We start from the raw sequence: 20,856 nt of genomic DNA, 5'->3' as shown, positions 1-20,856 counted from the left end.
TTTTTACATGGCTTATTTTTTCTTTTCTTAATTAGCACATATGTTCGAAGATATATTGGTATGCTACTAATATGCATAAAAACATTTGTGTTATATCTGCAACGGGTTCAATATCAGAAGTTACACTTCAAAAAAGAGACAATTACTTGGCAACAATTAAATATGAGGTGGGTTGTTTTCTCTTTTTTTTTATACATGCCATATTATACATTTAGCGACACCAATTTAGATTTTCATAGATACAATTACACTTTCTAAATTGTTTTGATTCTCTTGTAGGGATTTTATAAAGTTGTAACATTAGCAGGGTTGATTTTGCCCATTAAGCCAAATAAAAATGTTTCAAGTCTCGGCTACAGTATCAATCTACAATAACATTTGCATTAATCCACGTTCATCGTCTCATTGCTGTTATTTTTGCAATAACAATAAGTTGAAATTATTTAAGAACTCTTGTCCTGTTTTTGAGAGTGCAGTAAACTTTGCACTAGACCGTGTTCAACGTCGAATTAATTTAATCCTTGTAATATTGATAATATACCTTATTGCAAAAACTAGTGCAAAACGAATGACATTTATAGTAAATATTTTTCAACTTTATGTTATATTTACCCTGTTTGAGAGTGCTGTAAACTTTGCTCTAAACCGTGTTCAACGCCGAATCGCTTTAATCCTTAGAATATTGATAATACAACCTATTGCAAAAACTAATGCATAACGAATGTCATTTATAGTAAATATTTTTCAACTCTATGTTATATTTCACCATTTTGAGAGTGCAGAATAATTATAGACATTTTATGTGCATATTTATTTTATCTTTGGATTTATAATTTCTTAAATATCTGAGAAAAAAATTATTTAAAAATTATTTATATACGACTAATATCACAAAATTATTACTTAATAATTAATTCAAACTTAACGAGATTTGAAATTAATTTTAAAAATATAGTAAGAATTAAAAAATATTCCTCAGATTTTAAAATTTCTTTTCATTAATACTATTTTTTAAATATAGGAATTTATAATGATCCCACAATCATAACGTTTTAAGTTAGAATCGAACACATGTCATTTAGTTTATTTAATATTATTATTATTATTATGTTTTCAGAGATTCGTTGAAAAAGTCGATATAGTTGATCGGAGAGTTAATCGTTTATTCCGAATATTTATGAACTCGATAATTTGTGCGGTGAAATTTTTTGTATTTTTTTATTTCAGTTTCTCCTATGTTATGTTTGTATTATTATAAAGAATTTTATAATTTTTTTATTTTTTATGAACTAATATTATACATATGCGTTGCACAAATAAAAAACACATCTTTATAAAAATAATCTAAAAACGGTTGAATGATAAGTTGGGTTGAATGTATTATTTAAAGCGATAGTTCATGATAACGATTTATTGCACGAAAAGTTCATTTTTTTTGTTGTGTCCCTCTTTGTTTTATTTTAATTGTATTTTTTATTTATTTTTAGTGTAATCTCTTTATTTAATATAGAATATTTAAATTTTGGAAAAAAATAAAATTTGAAATCACTACTTTTAGTAGTTTATTAATTCTCAAAGAATAAATGGTAAATAATACAAAAGAATATAGGTGAATATGGTTGTAATATTATAGTAATATATACAATATTATTGTAATATAGTTATTAAAAACTTAAATGCATCATATTTTGAATTATTCTTTTTAAAAAGGGAAAAGAGTAAAAATATTGTGGAGATAATTTGTTTCTATAATAAATTAAAAATACAATTATTGATTTTAAAAAGAATATAAAAACCTACGTAGTTTTTATATATTTGGTTATTTATTCTTAAAAACAATTAATAACATGATATAAAATAACAAATAAGGCATTCAAAACAAAGACTTATGTCTGCACCTATATATATACTAATATAGTTCCATCTTACGAGATACCAATTTATCAGGGTTATAGAGAGAAAGATAGATCCCGTTTATATATAAATTTTCAGATATATTTTAATAGTATTTTTCTAATCATTTTCACAGCATTTAAAAAAATTTCCCCCCTAATTTTGTTTATGTATCTTGATTTATATATATAATTTTGTTTGAAAACAATACTTGGTTAAAGGTAATATACTTCTTTGAGTTTCGATCAGAGAGAAATTTAGATATGTAAGTTTCACCGAACATGTACGTGGGCATTTGTTAAGAATTTGATCTTCAAGTTGTTGATTTTTGTTCTTTCTAAAATTTCAATTGATAAAAATATTATCTTTAAAAAAATGGGATGTGTTGTATGTGAATTTTTTTTTTCTACAACCATCCCAACCCCAAACATTTCATAAAATTATGCTTTGGCTTTTAATAACCCTTTTATAATTAATCTATTTTGTATGCCTTCCTAGGTTTTAAATCGTTTTTTATTAACTCTCACAAAATTTCTATTATTTTTTAAAACCGTTAATAATTTTTTCACAGTTTTTTTTGCTAGAGATCGTTATCGACATATAAAAGTATTGTCTTGGAAATAGTTAGTAAAAAGAAAGGCCTTAAAGGTAGAAATGTATTTTAACAGGGTTTTTTTATTAGTAAATTTGCAATAAAATTCTTGGACTTCTTAATTTGAAATAGAGGAAGGAAGAATGAAGAAGTATGTTTACTTTTTTTTTATTTATTTAAATTAATATGTGAGTCAATTTTTACAAGTATACGTGTAATCAAAATTTTGAAGCTTTATACGTTTATATAATAATAATACTGTTAAATTCAAAGTAACGTCACTTACTCTTCAATGATTTGGATCTTGGGGGCGGAGAGTAATTGTGTATAGGTCATCAACAGTGGCGGACCTACAAGAGTAAAACTTTTAAATTATTATATATATATTTATCAAATAAGCCTTTGCCTGAGTGATTTTTAAGCTGAAATGTATAGTAGAGGTCAGGTGATCAAACCCTGCCTCTAACATTTCTTTAATTATAACCTTATTTTATACAAACACTATTTTATAATAAACTAACCATTCCTTTTATTAAAAAAAACTATTTTAATTTCAAATATAATTTTATTAAAGTAATTATTATTTTATTTTATACAAAAAAATATTTTCTAAAATACAAGTAATTATTATTAATATTTTATTTTATACAAAATTTTTTTCTAAAATACAATATTTATAATAATACATAAATTTTAGTTAATATATAAATAACATTTATTTATATAAGTTAAAATATAAAAAATTATATATAAAATAAAGAAAATCATATAATATTATTATTTATTTTAAAACTACATTTATATTATAATTTATTTATATATATATATATTTTATTAATTTTAATATAATTAATAATACAAATTACTTATAAATATAAGGGTAAAATAACCATTTATATAAATATAAGGGTAAAATATTATTTTATATTTCTTAATTGTGCTAATTAGTATTTTTATATAATTATCGAGTAAAATTTTAATTAAAAAATGCATTTATTTGATAGCCAAAAAATGCTACGTTATTAGGTATTTGGCCCCCCGAAAAAATATTTCTGGGTCCGCCATTGGTCATCAATGGTTACATATCGGTTTGAATTTAAAAAATGGATATGATTGTTTGTCTTTTTATATGATAGTTATTTAAAAAATGTAAATAACTAATATTAGTGTCTCCAACATAAAAAAAATTTAGGCTTATATAAAAAATATTTGTTAAAAGAGCTTAAGAATTTTTTAAAAATTTTATTTCTCTGAAATATTTCGAATGTTACATTCATAGTAGAAAAATCACTAGAAAGTTTGATGATATAAGGTTTTTATCATTTAACTAAAGGATTTAGAGAGAAAGTAAGATAAACAAAACTTTTATAATTTTTATTACAAGTGTTAACTGAAAATACTTGCAAATAACTTGTGAAAATTCTAATCAAACTTAAATTAAATATTATTGTACCTTTTTTCCGTATGTTACTAGAAAAGTCTGGTGCTGATTGTGGGGACGCGGAAGAGATGGGGCTTGAGGCATGGGCGAAAAGTTTGAAGGTTCTAGTTGTGGAGACGCGGTAGAGATTGGGGTTGATGCATGGACGACGAGTTTGAAGATTTAGGTGAAATAATTGATCGGATTAGCTTGACTTACCTTTCATCTTCATTCCAAATATATTCATTCGATGTATTTGATCTATTTCTATGCCAACTATCCATTCCCTCACATGAATATCTTTGGAATTGAAGAAGAAAGGTAGGCCAAAGCTAATCCAATCAATTATTTCACCCAAATCTTCAAACTCGTTATCCATGCCTCAACCCCAATCTCTTCCGCGTCTCCACAATTAGCACCTCAAACTCGTCACCCATGCCCCAAACCCCAATCTCTTCTGCGTCCCCACAATTAGCACCTGACTTTTCTAGTAACATACGAAACAAGAAAAAGAGGTACATTAATATTTAATTTAAGATTGATTTGAATTTTCACAATATTTTAATTAACACACTTATAAAGCTTATAATAAAAAATATAAAGCTTCATTTATCTTTTTTCTCTAAATCCTTTAGAAAAAAAGATAAAAACCTTATATCATCAAACTTTCTAGTGCTTTTTCTACCATGAATGTAATATTCAATATATTTCAGGGAAATAAATTTTAAAAAAATTAAGCTCTTTATACAAACATTTTGTAGGTGAGCCTGAAAAAACGTTGATGGAGACTAATATCAGTTATTTACATTTTCATAAGGGAGTTATGTATGACTTAATCAAATAAATATAATTGTTTTACCATTCAAAGAAAATGGGTTTTATGTGGGTTTATAACGTCCATATGGCTCTATTTTTTCTTTTCTTAATTAGAAAATAGGTTCAAAGCTATATTAGTATGCTACAAGTATGCAAAAAAAAAAAAAAAAAAAAACTATTTGTGTTATGTCTGGAATCGATTCAATACCAGAAAGTTATACTTCAACATTTGTGTTTATACATGCAATATTATACATTTTGGGACAACAATTTAGTTTTTCATATAAACAATTACACTTTCTATATTGTTTTGATTATCTTGTAGGGTCTATATAAAATTGTAACATTATAAAGGGTTATTTTGCCTATAAGGCCAAACACACCAGGCTCCACAGTAAAGCCATTGAATGTTCAACGTCAATGAACTACATGTTCAGTGCCTTTTTCAGTTTAAAAACATAAAATTTAAAAAAAGTCATTATCAATGTTAATGAACTGCATGTTCAACATGTTCAATGCCTCTTTAAGTTAAAAAACTTAGTTTTTTTTAAAACAATAATTCTTGTTCAGCGCTATTGAATTGCATGTTCAGCGCACAATGAACTGCATGTTCAACGTCAATATTCAGAATTCTCATCACTAACCTGACTTGTTTTTTTTTTTTCTGGGAAAGCGAAGTAATGGAGGTGTGTTGAGGATCATATACATCACTGTCATCCTGGATTCAAAAGATAACACCTAAATAGGAATTCAATGACTAAATTATGTTTTACTACTATAATAATAAAGTTGTAAATTAACTTAGAAATGCGTAGAGACGTATATATGACCAAATTTTGTACTAATAATTTTGTTATGATTATGAAATGTATATTTTGTTATAGTAATTTTGTTATGATTATGAAATTATGTAGGTATATTTTTAAAAAACACTATTTTTTAAAATGACAAAAACATGAAGTTCATTGGTTCTGAACAGGCAGTTCAATGGCGTTGAATATGAAGTTTATTGACGCTGAACATGAAAAACTTTATGAATAAACAAAGTATTTTTAACTTAAAAATGACAAGAACATAAAGTTCACTCTGAACATGCAGTTCATTAGAGCTAAAAATGTAATTTATTGACGCTGAACATGCAGTTTATTGACGCTGAACATGAAAAACTTTTGAAAAAAAAATAAAGTTTTTTTAACTTCAAAATGACAAGAACATTGAGTTCATTGGAGTTGAAGATGTAGTTCATTGGTGTTGAACATAAGTTCATTGACGCTGAACATGAAAAACTTAAAAAAAAAAACTAAGTTTTTTTAACTTCAAAATGATAAGAACATGAAGTTCATTGGTGTTGAACATGATTTTTTTTTTAAATAACTTATTTAAACTTAAAGTGACAAGAACATGAACTTCATTGGCGTTAAACATGCAGTTAATTGACACTAAACATAATAAACTTTTTTGAAAAAAACTAAGCTTTTTTAACTTCAAAATTTGAAGAACATGGAGTTTGACATTGAGCATGCAGTTCATGGATGCTGAAAATGCAGTTCATTGACGTTGAACATGAAAAGTTAAAAAATATGGCTATGTTCTTCAAATACATATTAATCTAATTATTACCAGCATCCCTTCATATTGTATATTTGTCTATATTTTTACAAGAAAATTCCCTTCAAAGTACATTTTTTAAAATATAAAAAAAATAACATGTTCTTGTTCGGTATCTTTCAGGTTAATCAGACGATTTGTTCAATGCTTCATCTTTTCCGACGTTGTCTCTATTGCATTATGAATATTAAAAATGAAGAAGTTATGAGTTACCTATACAAATTAAAAACTCTTTTGTATAACTACACCTGAAAAACCTACTATTATAACAAAAAAAATTATATTCTTTGACATTGTTTCTGTAGTGTTGGAGTTCAGGCATTGAATAGATCTAGGGCTTTCGGTTTGGAGACGATTTTCGCTGGATAGAGTTGAGAGAGAGGAAGATGAAATTATAGAAATGTGCATGAAATTAATATAGATATTTTCTTTTCTTTTATCTCTCCTACAGATGTGACCTCCTACAGATGTGACAGACCACGTAACATTCATGTCCTTGTTTTTGTTACAGACCACGTAACATTCATGTCCTTGTTTTTGTTACAATTTCATTGACCCTATCATTTCTCCTTAAGTAAATTAGGCTAGATATATTATAATTGAAATAAAATTAAATTCATTCTCTGTTTTCAAATAAACCAAATCTTTCTTCCCCGAATAGCGAATGATTTATTAACCAATCGTCACTTCCTTTATAAAAAAAAACAAAAAAAATTAAAAAGAAATTTTAAAAAAATTATTATAATTTTATATTTTTAGCAAGTCTCTTTCCCACCCATTTAAGAAACTGGATCATTTCCTTTTTTGGTGCAGCAGGTCTATGATCTAAACAGAAATCACAAGTTTTACTTTTCAATTCTATTAGCAAGTTGTGAATTGTCATCACTGCAACTGAAATCGAATCTGCAACTCAAGAAACTTACAAGAACTTAACACTTGAAAAAAAGCAAGAGATTCTAAGGAAATCTATCAACATTTTCACATGCAGGCTATAATGTTGAAAATACTTCACGGCTAGCTATAATTTTAAGATGGTTAAAACAATTTTGCATGCACTTGAATTTAACCAAGGTCTAATGGATGATTATGCAGACATGGAAGTTTCTTTCCACCAAGTTAGTCGCAAACAAAATATTTTATTTGAAAAAGCAGTACAAAAATGTTCACCATTCATTGCAAAGAAGAAAATATTTATTAGAATATAGCAGATTATATATATATATATATATATATATATTTGTCATTCACCAGCCTTTTGACAAAAGAAAAGGATTTGGTGTCTGAATCACTCTCATAATCATCTAACCTAGACCTAGGATGGTAACTCAGATATTATCATGCTATAAATGACAGCTTCTTCTTTTTTATAGATGAAAGAAAAGCATGATTAAATAAAGTTACAGAAAACTCAGCTTCAACCTGTTTAATTAGACAACTAAGAAAGGAAACTACATTAATACGTAATCAATCATTTTCAAGGATGAATGCCTTGTTTTGTTCATTTTCTTTGGTGAAGAAGTCGGAAGAAGTAGCTTATAACTATTTTTGTATTAAGTTCTCTCAAAGCTTCAAGAAATTGTGAGAGGCGGTTACTTCAAAGTTATACAGCATTACTATAACATACAAACAAAAAATCAAATCAATTTCCCCAAACAAAGAACCCAATCAACATTTAACCTTCTACTTCTTTTTTCCTTGCTGCTATTTTAGATACGATAATTTAAACTCAAATTCTAATAGCAAGTCAAAAACATCTGAAGTACCTCACAAAATCAGAGAACAGGTGCGACTTGAGAACCTGTTTGATGTTCTTAACTTTCTCCCTTAGCTCAGTGATCTTAGGGACGTCTCTATAAGCTTCAAAATGACTACAAAGTTGGTTGACAGCCTAATATACATCAAATATAGTTAGTTCCTATACAGATTTATAAAGATAATACTTCAGTCAAGTGTACAAAAACCACACATAATAACATATATTTTAAAGTAGATTTTAAATCGTCCATCAGTCAATTACTTTTATGATATAACTTCCTCTGACTATTATGATATAAATGTGAATCTTTTTATGATATATCTTCCTTTGACTATTAAGAGATACATTAATGTGTTTGCGAAGCGTTTTCTCTAACAAATCAATGAAAGACCCAAAATCTAAGACAAGACCAATCACCTCTAGTTGTACAGCTGCCTCCTTGTATTGGCGTTTGGAAGTCATTACATGCAATTGCTCAAAAGTAGAGACTGCAAAAAAGTCACAAAACTGGATCATCTCCTATTTCATTGCCAATTCTCTTTTACTTAATTGAAGAGGGTTATTAAATGTATGATCATTGAAGCTTTAATGAAAGTCACACATAACATAAGCAATTAACAGATAAAAAGAGTAAAAAAACTACCTCTATTTTCTCTAGAAGGTTATGTATTGTAAAATCTGCCAGTTTATGATATTCATCCTCCTGTAACAAAGAACTGCATTCACATAAAGAATTTATCAACTCAAGTATCACAAGACATAAACATGTTTTCCTAAATTAGTTTCAAAATTTTCACCCATTGTTGTGAGTATATAACTTACTGGTAATCAATGGTGGTCGGACCCTGAGGCTCGTTGAGATCGCAAAATCTTATACTTGGAGGACGGGAGACAATGTCCATATGTTCTAGAAACCCTAAGAAAGAATGTAGAACCATCGACGAAGAGAAATAATTGAGGAAGGATAACGAGGATTTGACCTAAAAGCCATGGAGAGTCTCCTTAGCAGAAGCAATTTTGTAGAAGATGGAGTCGGCATTCTCCTTTGAACCTACTCAGAGCCCGGACTGGCGCCGGCGATTCGTCTTTTACAGGTGGCGGCAGCACACGAGTAATGAATAAGAATCATTGTCATTGTGTAGGTTTGGTGACGATCGGCGGAAGAAGGGAGAGAAATTATCGAAAAAATAATCAGGTTTAGATCTATTTTTAATAGAAAATAGTGTTTGTGTGGTTACCAATCGCTACTATCACTAGTAATAGCTATGGGTTAAAGTGTCAATCGCTAGTAACTCTTGAAAAACGTGCCAAAATATTGCGCATTTTTTCCATGGGTTTTAATTAGGTTTATAGCAATTGGTTTTATAACCAATCGTGGTTATGTCAAGATAGTAGCGATTGGTCTAAAAGTCAATCATCATTATCAAGGTAGTGGTGAATGGATTTTACACCAATTGCTACTACCTTGATAATAGCGATTCACTTTTAGACCAATCGCTATGATTGCTCGCTATTAAGCCTTTTTTTTTACTAGTGGCATCTAAACTTATAAGTGTTTTCCATTAGTCTTCCTCTTTTTGGTCTTTCATTCATATTGCGTATTAACTAGAAATAAGTCAATCATTAATCACATGTCAACTCAATGCAATATTGCAATTTGACCCGAATGATTGCCTTGTTAAAATATCTACAATATTGTCATCAATAAATGCATTTTTGATAAGATTTGTTGTGTTTCATTCTTTCCTTCATCCATTACCAATGATACATCTTCACCAATGTCATCCTCCTCCCCAACATTAGAAGAAATCTCAATAGTCCCATGACAATTCTCCTTTGGTAGTGAGCTTTTTTTATGACATATCTCCAAATTGAGTTTTGATTCCTCTTGAATCACTATTTATGTCTTCATTGTGTGCTCCAGCTTTGTCAAACTTCACATCTCGACTTAGAATAACATAATCCCCCCTTCTTCTTCCAGCTAAACTCTATAGATTTGACATTCTCTACAAAATCAGTAAAGAAAAAAATATTTCCTTTTAGATCCAGCTTTACTTGCATTACCATGAGTTAAAGTTCTTGTACCAAAAATCATTTCTTACCCATTCTTGCAAGCTTTTGAGGCCAAGCCTCAAATGTTAGAACCTTGAAATATATTGAGTGATCTTAGAGTTAATAACTAAATATACTTGTGAGTTACCTTATAAAGAATACACATTGTTTAATTTACTTATTCTATAACAACTAATACATATTGTTTTTATTTCCTCCTTCCATAACAACTAAAATACATTGTTTACCAGCAATGGTCCATCTCTTGCCTTCCAAGTTAACATTTTCTAGTATGCTTCGTTAGTTTTAGAAAGTTTTTTCTGAAATCTCATTTTTCTAACAATGAAAGTGTTACGGTCCAAAAATTAATGTTGCGGTCCAAAAATAATTCACCCTCCAACGGTCCAATTGTGCATTTGGGCTAGATTTTTATTTTTTAATTTTAATATTCTATTTTGTTTTTACTTTTCTGTTATTCCCAAACTGAATTCTATTATTTCCCTAGTAATTGTTGTAACAAGAATAATTAGATATTCTGGGGTAAATAAGCAATTATATAATGTTGATCCCTCTTCCTCAAGGATCAAATGAATGAATGAATATATGAAATTTTTTGTGAAAGTTCTTCACCCCAATTGTATTTTATGTATTGACCCTTTGTTTTGGACTGTTAGTTGTATACTAATAGTATTCTTTTCTCATCATTGATTCAACTTTTCCCCTCATCTTGAAATCTTCTTTAAAAAACTCTTCCGATAAACTTTGATTAAAGATTTTCCATTCGGTTCTTGAAATCAAGAACTCACAAACACAAGTTATAAATCAAGTCGTAACATCTTGGTATCAGAGCAAGATGATTCTAAAATGATAGAAACCCACCAGCAAGTAGAGATGGAATCTCTTAAGACCCTAATCGAAGGTCTGTCCCAAAAATCAACCTATATGCACGCTGCCCTACAGCAAAATATGATCGAATTAAGAAATAACATGGACAAAAGGTTCAATGTCGCTGAAGAAAGATTGGCAGCCAATGAAAGTGGTGCGTCTGGAAATGACCAAGATCCCTACACTAGACCCTATGATGATACTTCTTGCCACGGTCCTCCCCAGAATCGGCCCTACCACGACGACCAACACTATGTTCCTTCAACCCGGCTCACCAAGGTTGATTTTCCTCGGTTCGATGGGACCGATGTGGAGGGCTAGCTCATATCCACCGAGAAATTCTTTAGGGTGGACAAGACTAATGTTGCCACGAAAGTGGACATTGTCCCTATTCACTTTACAAATGAAGAAAGAATGTGGTATGGGTCGTATTTGCATAACCGCAACCATAGAGAAACCTTGACATGGGATATGTTCAAGAGAGAGCTCTTGCTGTAATTCGGTCCTTCCATACACGACACCCCCATGTGACAACTAATGAACTTGAAGTAGGTTAGTATTGTCCAAGAAGAACCATACAAGTCCCTAATGAGCAGCGGGCACTTGTACAACGTTGAATCGACGTTGCTGCCCAAGCCATCCAATGTTAACACGGTCTGGCCAAGCACCAACCAGAATACCGACCCCAATAATTCTTTCCATGCGTCTTCTTTCATCATAAACCAGGGCTACATGAAGCAATTAGACCCGGATGTAATGGACAAGAAGAGGAAGAAATGCCTATGTTATACTTGCAAAGAAAAACGGGAGCTCAACCATAGGTGAAAATCCAAATTATTAATGGTCTCAGCTAATCATTAAGAAGTCCAAGAACCCACTCAAGAACCAATTTTTGATGATCCACCTTTCCTGCTTGAGGCAGGGGATGAACCTGCCATTTCTTTGCACGCATTGACGGTCTTGAAGGGTATTCCTTGGGCACAGATCAACATGATACAAGACAAACAACTGGAGAAGACCTTGAAAAAATGTAGTGTTGCTTCCATGCTGCAAATAATGAGTAAGCATGAAGGTCAAACTATTTCACTTGCGGTAATGATATTGGAGGATTTTCATGAAGATCTCCAGCAACCCAAAGACCTACCACTAGTAAGGAGAGTAATTAGAGGTCATGGCTATTTTGCTGCCCTTGTGGTGCTGGTCTGAAAGAAGGACTGGACTTAGATTTTTTATGACACTCTAGAGTATAATCGAAGCTAGAAGAAGTTTTTTTATATCTACACCAAGTCCTGGGGACATTGCAACAACAAAGGTTTGCTTTCAAGAAAAGAAAACTTGACTTTGGATGTACACAAATTTGCCACATAGGCGAGGTGGAGACTGACCCGGAAAAGCTAAAGACAACAAGGTCCCGACCAATTCCACTACTGAAAAGATGTTACCAAAAGTTTATCAAGGATTACGCTCCTATACTCCGAACCTTTCTAGACCTGCTGAAAATACGACCGAACAGCAAAAGAAAAGAGTTCTCTTTGAAGATTGGAGGATGCCCAATAGAGGTTGACCAAGCCACAGTCTTTTTGTCGAGGGCGACGAATTTTGAAGGGGGAGAAATTGTTATGGTCTAGAAATTAATGTTACGGTCCCAAAATAATCCAGCACCCTCAAACGATCTAATTGTGCACTTGGGCTAGATTTCTGTTTTTTAGTTTTAATATTATGTTTTGTTTTTACTTATCTATTATTCCCAAACGGATTTCTGTTATTTCCCTAGTCATTGTTATAACAAAAATAACTGAATATTATGGGGTAAATTAGCAACTATATAATGTTGATCCCTCTTCCCCAAAGATCGAATAAATGAATGAATATATGAAATTTCTAGTGAAAGTTCTTCACACCAATTGTATTTTATGTTTTGACCATTTGTTTTGGACTGTTAGTTGTATACTAGCAGTATTCTTTTCTCATAATTGATTCTTCTTTTCCCCTCTTCTTGAAATTTTCTTTACAAAACCCTTCTAATGCACTTTGATTATAGATTTCCCACCCGATTCTTGTAATCAAGAACTCACAAACACTAGTTACAAATCAAGTCGTAACAAAAAACTATTCAAAATTTCTTTAGTGTTCAACACACTTAAAATTCTTTCATTTTTTTATTATATTTCGATTACTTTTATATTATATTATATATCTCATATAAAGAAGGCTCTTAATTTAATTTTTGTTGCCAGATTGAAAAATGAAACTAGAGGTCCAAGATTAATGACTATCCAATGTTTGATTCTAATAATGTATATCATATATTTCATTATGTTAACTTTTAACATTTAATAAATAAATAAAAATATGAATACATAATAATTACAATATTAAAAAATTTTTTAAATAATTTTTATTTTCACTCTCATCCTTAACTAATTAGTCTATAAAAAAAAATGTAAGATTTTTAAATATTTGATCAGTTATAATTTTATTACAAACTAGTCAAATTATTTAATATCTAAAATAAAATAAAATAAATACATTTTTCATCATCAACATTTTAATGTGTGAAATATAAAGAAAACTGAAAATAGAACATCCACACGATGAGATAGATGAAGTGTAGAGAGAGGGTGATAAAGTTCAAATCCAAATGGCAACTCTCTTAATCTCCACATAAACTCAACTTCTCACCTTCTAGGTTTTCCTTCACCGTCCATCTTCCGCCGATGACTCCGACGACGCCAAAACTAAATCCACTGCAGCTGATGCATCATCATCAGATCCAGACAGTTTCGACAACAAACTCTCTCAAATCAGGTTGCGTTACCGCAGCGGATCTGGAAAGAAAGCTGAGATTCGCAAGAGCCGAAAAGGACATAAATCATTTCTTCTACAAGGTCATTGCAATCAACGGATGTTGTTTGAAAGGAGATGATCTCGAAAGCTCTTAGTTGACCTAATTTAGATTTCAGAAGCCACAGGTATCTTCCAACCCTCCTCCTCTGCGTCTTCCTCTCATAATTTGACTTAGGGGATGACAAATGTTTTGAACAACAGGAAGGGGAAGGTAACTCAGTAGTAAACAAACGTCTCTACCTAGTTTGGTTACTCAACTTTCAAATACCAGTTGCAGGCAGTGGCTGAGGAAGAAGTCAAACATAACATGTTAATAATTCCAGTTCATTCCTCTTCTTTACTTTGATAGAACATTTGCGAATGTCTTCAGATTTCAGAAACGTAGTACATCCTTTTCTCAAAATTAAAAATTAAAAATTCGTGATTCACCATCAACTTCAAACCTCACACATTTGACATTCCTTTTCTTTTTCCCATCCCTGCATTTTATTCATAAGTAAGACAACGGAACATATGAATTATCAGATCAAATCTTAAAACAGATTACTTACAGTGTGTGATTATTGATGCCATTGATAAAACTGGCAATGTTGCTTCTGTTATCAGCTGATAACGAGACTTCTTGATGGATCAGAAGCATAAAGCAATGTCATTATGCTATCTACATCATCATTTTCGCGCTTATTCAAATAATCAACATCTCCAACATATTCTGATATTATAGTCAGATCCTTTATCAGTCTATCCGCTTTAACAATATATCTATCCAAAACAACAAGGAAGAAAATCTTGAAACCAATTTTTCTGTACATGTGTATTTTATTCTTTATAGAAAAGGCATAAACTACAATTAACTCACCCTTCAATTGGGTCATAAACAACCATTAGGGGAAGGCATTCCCCTCTTTCTATCGTACTTTTGCACAAATTTAAGGCTTCACAATCCTCTTTTGACAGAACCTGCACAATTTTAAATATATATATGAATTTTTACTATCCAATCGATTGAATGATGGAAGCCTCGATCTTTCTTAAGACATTTTACCTACATTCCGCTATGCTCCAAAGCAGCAGAATTTGCGAATCTAGGAGCCATTCCAGGCATGTAAGTGAGCTCGTTTCTGTAATCAACTCTAGTTGATGTAAGAGTTTTTGCCAGCGAGATCTTCAGTTGGAATGTAGGGCATCAACCTTCTTCTCTTCTTTAACAGTAAAAATTTACTGTTTTTTTTCTCATCTTTTTGTTTTCTGCAAGTATTATAGAGATAAGAGAAATCTTCAGTTCATCAATGGCATCCTTTTTAATTGCGAAAAACATTTTAATTTTTGTTTATAGAGGTGTGTTAAAGAAACAAATTGATTATTCTATTTTTGTTGTGTTAATAACTTGATAGCAGAATGATTAATTGATATTCTGTTTTTTGTTGTATTAATAATTTGTGACATGTACTTATCATTTGTGAACAATAACAATAACTTCAATTTGATTTTCAGCTTTATGGGTAAGAACTTACAGTGGTGGTCTATCTTTTTAGCCATTCCAGTTCATCCCTCTTATTTTGTTTGATAGAACATTTGTGAATGTCTCTAGATCCCAAGAAACGTAGTTCATCCTTTTTTTGACCTAATAATGTATTCATTCCCCGGATTTATATAGTATTACAGTAATTACATATAGATAATACCTTCTAGATATTAATGTTTGTCTTCTTGTATTCTAGATTATGAGGATTGGTTTCAATGAGATTGTCAAGATTGATATATTTGTCTATTCTTTTTGAGATGAGGTAAATTTTTTAATGTTTCCCTTCATTATGAACCATATATTGTATTAACACTTCTATAAACAGAATGTAAGACTTGTCAAGGTTGCTCTTAGGATACTGGTAACATGGTAAATGTTATTCTATGAAAGTTTCACATAAGGTACTTCTTTTAAGAAGAAGAAAATCTTGTTTTATTCATTGCGAGGAATATGCATGATCAATATAACTTAGTATAGTAAGTGATTCTGCAGGAAAGAAACTCACTTCCATTGCCAAATATAGAAGGAGAAGTGCGTCAACAAGCACGTGCTCTTGCAACAATTTATTCACATCTAGTTGTATGCTCATAACCATCACTACACTCATTTATAATATTATTCATTTAAATGATTTTTTCCTCTTGTTTATATTTGTTTTTTTTGTAGTGGATGGTGAGGCGATGGATACAGTATCTTCGACGCGATAAAATAGTGAAGTAATGGTGTGGAACAATAATAACCCAGCTTCAGCTTGAGGTTCATATGCGAACAATTATTACTTTACTACAAAAATACATTTAGTTCTTATTTTTTTTGAAATCTCTATCTTAGGGGCAAACAACATGGTTTCACAAGAGCTGATCTAGTGAAATGTCTTGAAATGATAAAGGTATTTTTGTTGTTAACTTCAATGTATATCAATTTTGTTTGGTTGTTACATTTGATTCCATTTGAATCTTTCCATTACCTTTCTTTTTCCTATTATTACTCTTCTTCAGGTTGAACATAAACGTTCTCCGCATATGTCGAATTTTGCTCGAATAAGAAATTGGAAGCATGTAAAAGAAAACAAAATAGAGTTGTTTTTAGTTTTATCTACATTTCTTTATTATAAAATTTCATAATTATTAAGATCTAACCATCTAAATATGTGTGGTTTTTAAATTTAGAGCATTTTAAAAGTGCATTACATGTAAAGATTTTATTATGAATCCACAAACTGATGATAGCATTGATGATGGTTGGGCCGAAATCTATTATTATGAAATTTTTAATATGATAGATTATTTTGAAATTTGTAATATGATTTTGTGAAATAATACTATTGGAGAAAATTTACCTTTCTTTTTTTATTATTTAAAATGTCAATAATGAGAATAAATAATTCTATAAATGTCATTTTTAATGATTATTTACCTTTTTTTAAAAATATAAAATAAAAATATAGAGAAAATTGATAATATAAATTTAAAAAGCAAAAATTAAAAAAAACAAATTGTTAAAAATTAAATGGGTTTTTGGCGACGCTTAAATTAATTTTACCGACGCTTAAATAAGCGTTGTTATAACTTGCGCCGACCATCCTTATGGCGACGCATAAGGGTCGGTGATATTTTTGGCGACGCTTTTAAGGGTTGGCAGAAGTCTTTTTAAGAGTTGCCAGAGGTCTTTTGTGTTATATATAAATACTAATAATATATAACTAATATTTTGTAAAAAAAAATTTGTACGATTTAAAATAAATATTAATTTTACTTATTTATAAATACAAAATTTTTAAATAAACTCTCTTTCAACTTTTAAAATTTTAATTTTACTTTTAAAACTATGATCCATAGTTTCAATGGAGAATTGTGGGATCTTACTCCTAGATATGTCACTCAAAGACCAAATAAAATACAGATTTCGAATTCATTATTTTAACTTTTATAATTAAGTTACAAATATATGTTATTTTATATGAAAAATATCTATGGAAAATGTTTTTAAATTTTAATTTCAACACATTAAGTTAATTTATCTCAAATATATTTTAGTTATAATATTTGTTACTCTCAAATAGTTTTAATTAACAATATAAGGGAAAATAAATATTTTATTTTTTTCTTCCCAATAAATCTTTTTAAACTATGTATAATATATTTATATATATATATATATATATATATATATATTATTTAGACCAATAATTATTTAAACCAAAACTTGTTATATATATTATAATTATATAAAAACTAATTATTTATTAACATAACTAATAAGATTTAGAAATTTTATTTGGTAAGACATATTTTTTCCCTTTTACTAAAATTATTTAGAAAATATCTATAACAGCATTAAAACATTTCTTATTCTTAAAGAATCCATAACATACTATAGAGACTTAAAAAAGTCTTTGATTGAAAACATAAAAATGTCTTATGAAAGTTGAAAAGAACATTACATAAAGTAAATTCAATCAAACCAATTAATCTTCAATCTCTTTGCTCCGACATGATAACATCATCATTGTTGCTAGTCACTTCGGCTCTTTCGGCTACTGGATTTGTCGTACTAGTGACCCATTGTGAGATAGATTGAAAATTGAGACTTGAGCCACTTGGAACCGGTGAAGAAAGTTGTATGGACTCGCTTGATTCCATCTCTTCCCATGTTTTATATTCACCAGGTCTGGATGCGTATATACTAGCTAAAACCTAATAAAAAAGAGCACTAATCTCATTTCACATTTAACTTTGTAGGAACAAAATCAATTAGCTAGACTTCACCCATTAGTGTAGTTTAGCTAAATTTGAAACCAAAAAATAGATAATTTAAGAGGAATATATATTTTTTATTAGCACCTCAACTTTCTCATAGGCTATTAGTGAGCTTGAAACTAAGTTATTTACAGAACGTCCATCTTCACCTTCAAATGCAACCATCAATCCTCTTTGAAAATCAACCCTGATAATGTTACAATTTTATATAGACCCTACAAGAGAATAAAACAATTTAGAAACTGTAATTGTTTCTATGAAAATCTAAATTTTTGTTATATGGCATGTACAAACAAAAAAAAATGGGAGAAAAAAATGCACCTCATATTCAATTGTTGCAAAGTAATTGTCTCCTTGTTGAAGTGTAACTTCTAATATTGAGTCGGTTGCAGACATAAGATATATATTTTTCTGCATATTAGTAGCATACCAATATAGCACTTGTGTCGGACTTGGATCATGAGTTATTTCGAGTACAGATAAATCGGACACATTCACCACTTGAGTTGGACTTGAATCTTGAATCTTTTCATCCATATATAAATCCGACACATCCACCACTTGAGTTGGACTTGAATCTACAATCTTTTAAAATATAGATAAATCAGACACATCCATCACTCGAGTTGGACTCTCTTCCTTTGCACACAGATAAGTTGGAAGAATGTCACCCGGCCATAACTTTTTCTCCGTTCATGTTTAAAATAATTATTAACTGCTTCAATCACAAATTCTATAAATTAATAGAAATTTGGTGAGAGTTAATAGAAACTGATTTAAAACATGGAAAGACATACACAAAATGGATTAGTTAAAAAAAGTTATTAAAAGACAAAGCATAATTTAGTGAAAGGGTGAGGTTAGGATGGTTGAAGAAAAAAAGATCACACAACACATCCCATTTTTTTTAAAATATTTTTTTTATAATTAATCCACATGAAAAATTGAATGCTCTAAATTGAAATTTTATAAACAATAAAACTCAACTTAAGATCGAATTCTTAACAAATGCCCACGTACATGATCGGTGAAACTTACATATTAAAATTTTTCTCAAATCGAACTCAAAGAAGCGTATTACCTTTAATTTAGTATAGTTTTCAAACAAAATTATATATATAAATCAAGATACATAAACAAAATTAGGAGGAAAATGTTTTAAAATTCTATGAAAATGTTTTAAAATTCTATGAAAATGATTAGAAAAATACTCGTTACGATGTTTTCCCTCTTTATAAAAGAATGGATTCGAATATTAAAATATACCTGAAAATATAAAAACGGGATCTATCTCTTTCTATAACCCTAATAAAATGTATCTAGTGAGATGGAACTACATTAATATATATAGGTGCAGACATAAGTCCTGTTTGGTCTGCCTTATTTGTTATCTTATATCATGTTATTAATTGTTTTTTAAGAATAAATAACTAAATATATAAAACTACGTAGATCTTTATATTATTTGTAAAACCAATAATTTTATTTTTAATTTATTTTTAGAAACAAATTATCTCCACAATATTTTTATATTTTTCCCTTTTTAAAAAAAAATAATTGAAAATATGATGCATTTAATTTTTTAATATTTATATTACAATAATCTTGTATATATTACGATAATATTACAACCATATTCACCCATATTCTTTATTATTTACCTTTTATTTTATTAAAAGTAGTCATTTCAAATTTTATTTGTTTTCAACTTTCAAATATTTTATATTTAATAAAGAGGTTATACCAAAAATAAATCTAAAAGACAATAAAAAAAAACTAAGAGGGACACAATAAAAAAATAAAAATTAAAAAAATGCAATAACTCAGTATCATCATCAACTTTCATTTTAAACAATACATTCAATCAGATGTATCATTCTTGATGGTTGTTGCAAGCAAACGAGTAAATACGTGATTTCTCTAATCTCTTTTGAAAACATGGTCCCATGAATTTGGCCTCCAAAGGCCAACAATACAAATATACTTGTTAATCGCAACCATGAATTTGTTTTAGATTTTAAAACAAATAAATACAAATTAAGTTTTAAAGTGTGAGAATGAGGTTTGGCTAGAGATTTTTAAGATTCCCTTACTTTTATATTGTTATCTTCGAAGTAAAATGAAGAAGATTGTTTTGCTTAATGGTAATATTATTGATGTAAAACGTGTTTCAAAGACTAATGGGGCGTATTCTAATTAATTTACCTTAATCATTGAAAAAATTGTGGTGTGAAATGGTTGTGGGATTAAAGATAATGCAAAACGCAAAATGATAAAGTCTTTAGTTGACACTTTGAATTTTGATATTTATTGTTTCTGGATGACTAAGATGCAACATATAAATCAATGGATTATTCATTACCTGTTTAATTGGAGATTGTGTGGTTGGGAGACTCTTAATTCTGTCGGTTCAGGTAGGATTCTGGTAACTTGGAATGAAGATTTATTTGAGAAAATTGACGTTAATATAGGTCGATTTTTGGTTAGTATTTAGTTACGTAACCATGGAGATAATTTTTGTTGGGTGTTTTCTGCAGTGTACATACCTATTCTTTCTAACCTTAAGTCTGATTTTTTTCAATTAGCTTGTGGAGGTGACAAGTATTTGGGATCTACCTATTATTTTTGTGGGAGATATGAATGAGGTTAGGGTTCCTATCGAGAAAAAATGGGTACGAAGACCCACAAGACATATGCGTGAGT

The 20,856-nt window shown here is 29.4% G+C and overlaps 1 protein-coding gene and 1 pseudogene across 1 annotated transcript; both read right to left on the bottom strand.

Annotated features, from left to right (window-relative positions):
• Nucleotides 1-8,028: 8,028 nt before the first annotated feature.
• LOC124919100 (vacuolar protein sorting-associated protein 53 B-like) lies at nucleotides 8,029-8,625 on the bottom strand. Its single transcript, XM_047459257.1, has 2 exons — nucleotides 8,503-8,625; nucleotides 8,029-8,217 (listed from the first exon to the last, which is right to left on the bottom strand). The coding sequence occupies exons 1-2, from the start codon at nucleotides 8,599-8,601 to the stop codon at nucleotides 8,074-8,076; spliced, it is 243 nt and encodes an 80-aa protein (XP_047315213.1). The 5' UTR covers nucleotides 8,602-8,625; the 3' UTR covers nucleotides 8,029-8,073.
• A 5,493-nt stretch (nucleotides 8,626-14,118) lies between these two features.
• Nucleotides 14,119-15,408, bottom strand: LOC124938872 (annotated as a pseudogene).
• Between the last annotated feature and the right edge of the window lie 5,448 nt (nucleotides 15,409-20,856).

Source organism: Impatiens glandulifera, chromosome 1 (assembly GCF_907164915.1).
Source record: "Impatiens glandulifera chromosome 1, dImpGla2.1, whole genome shotgun sequence".
NCBI lineage: Eukaryota > Viridiplantae > Streptophyta > Magnoliopsida > Ericales > Balsaminaceae > Impatiens > Impatiens glandulifera.
This window is presented reverse-complemented; position numbering and strand designations above follow the sequence as displayed.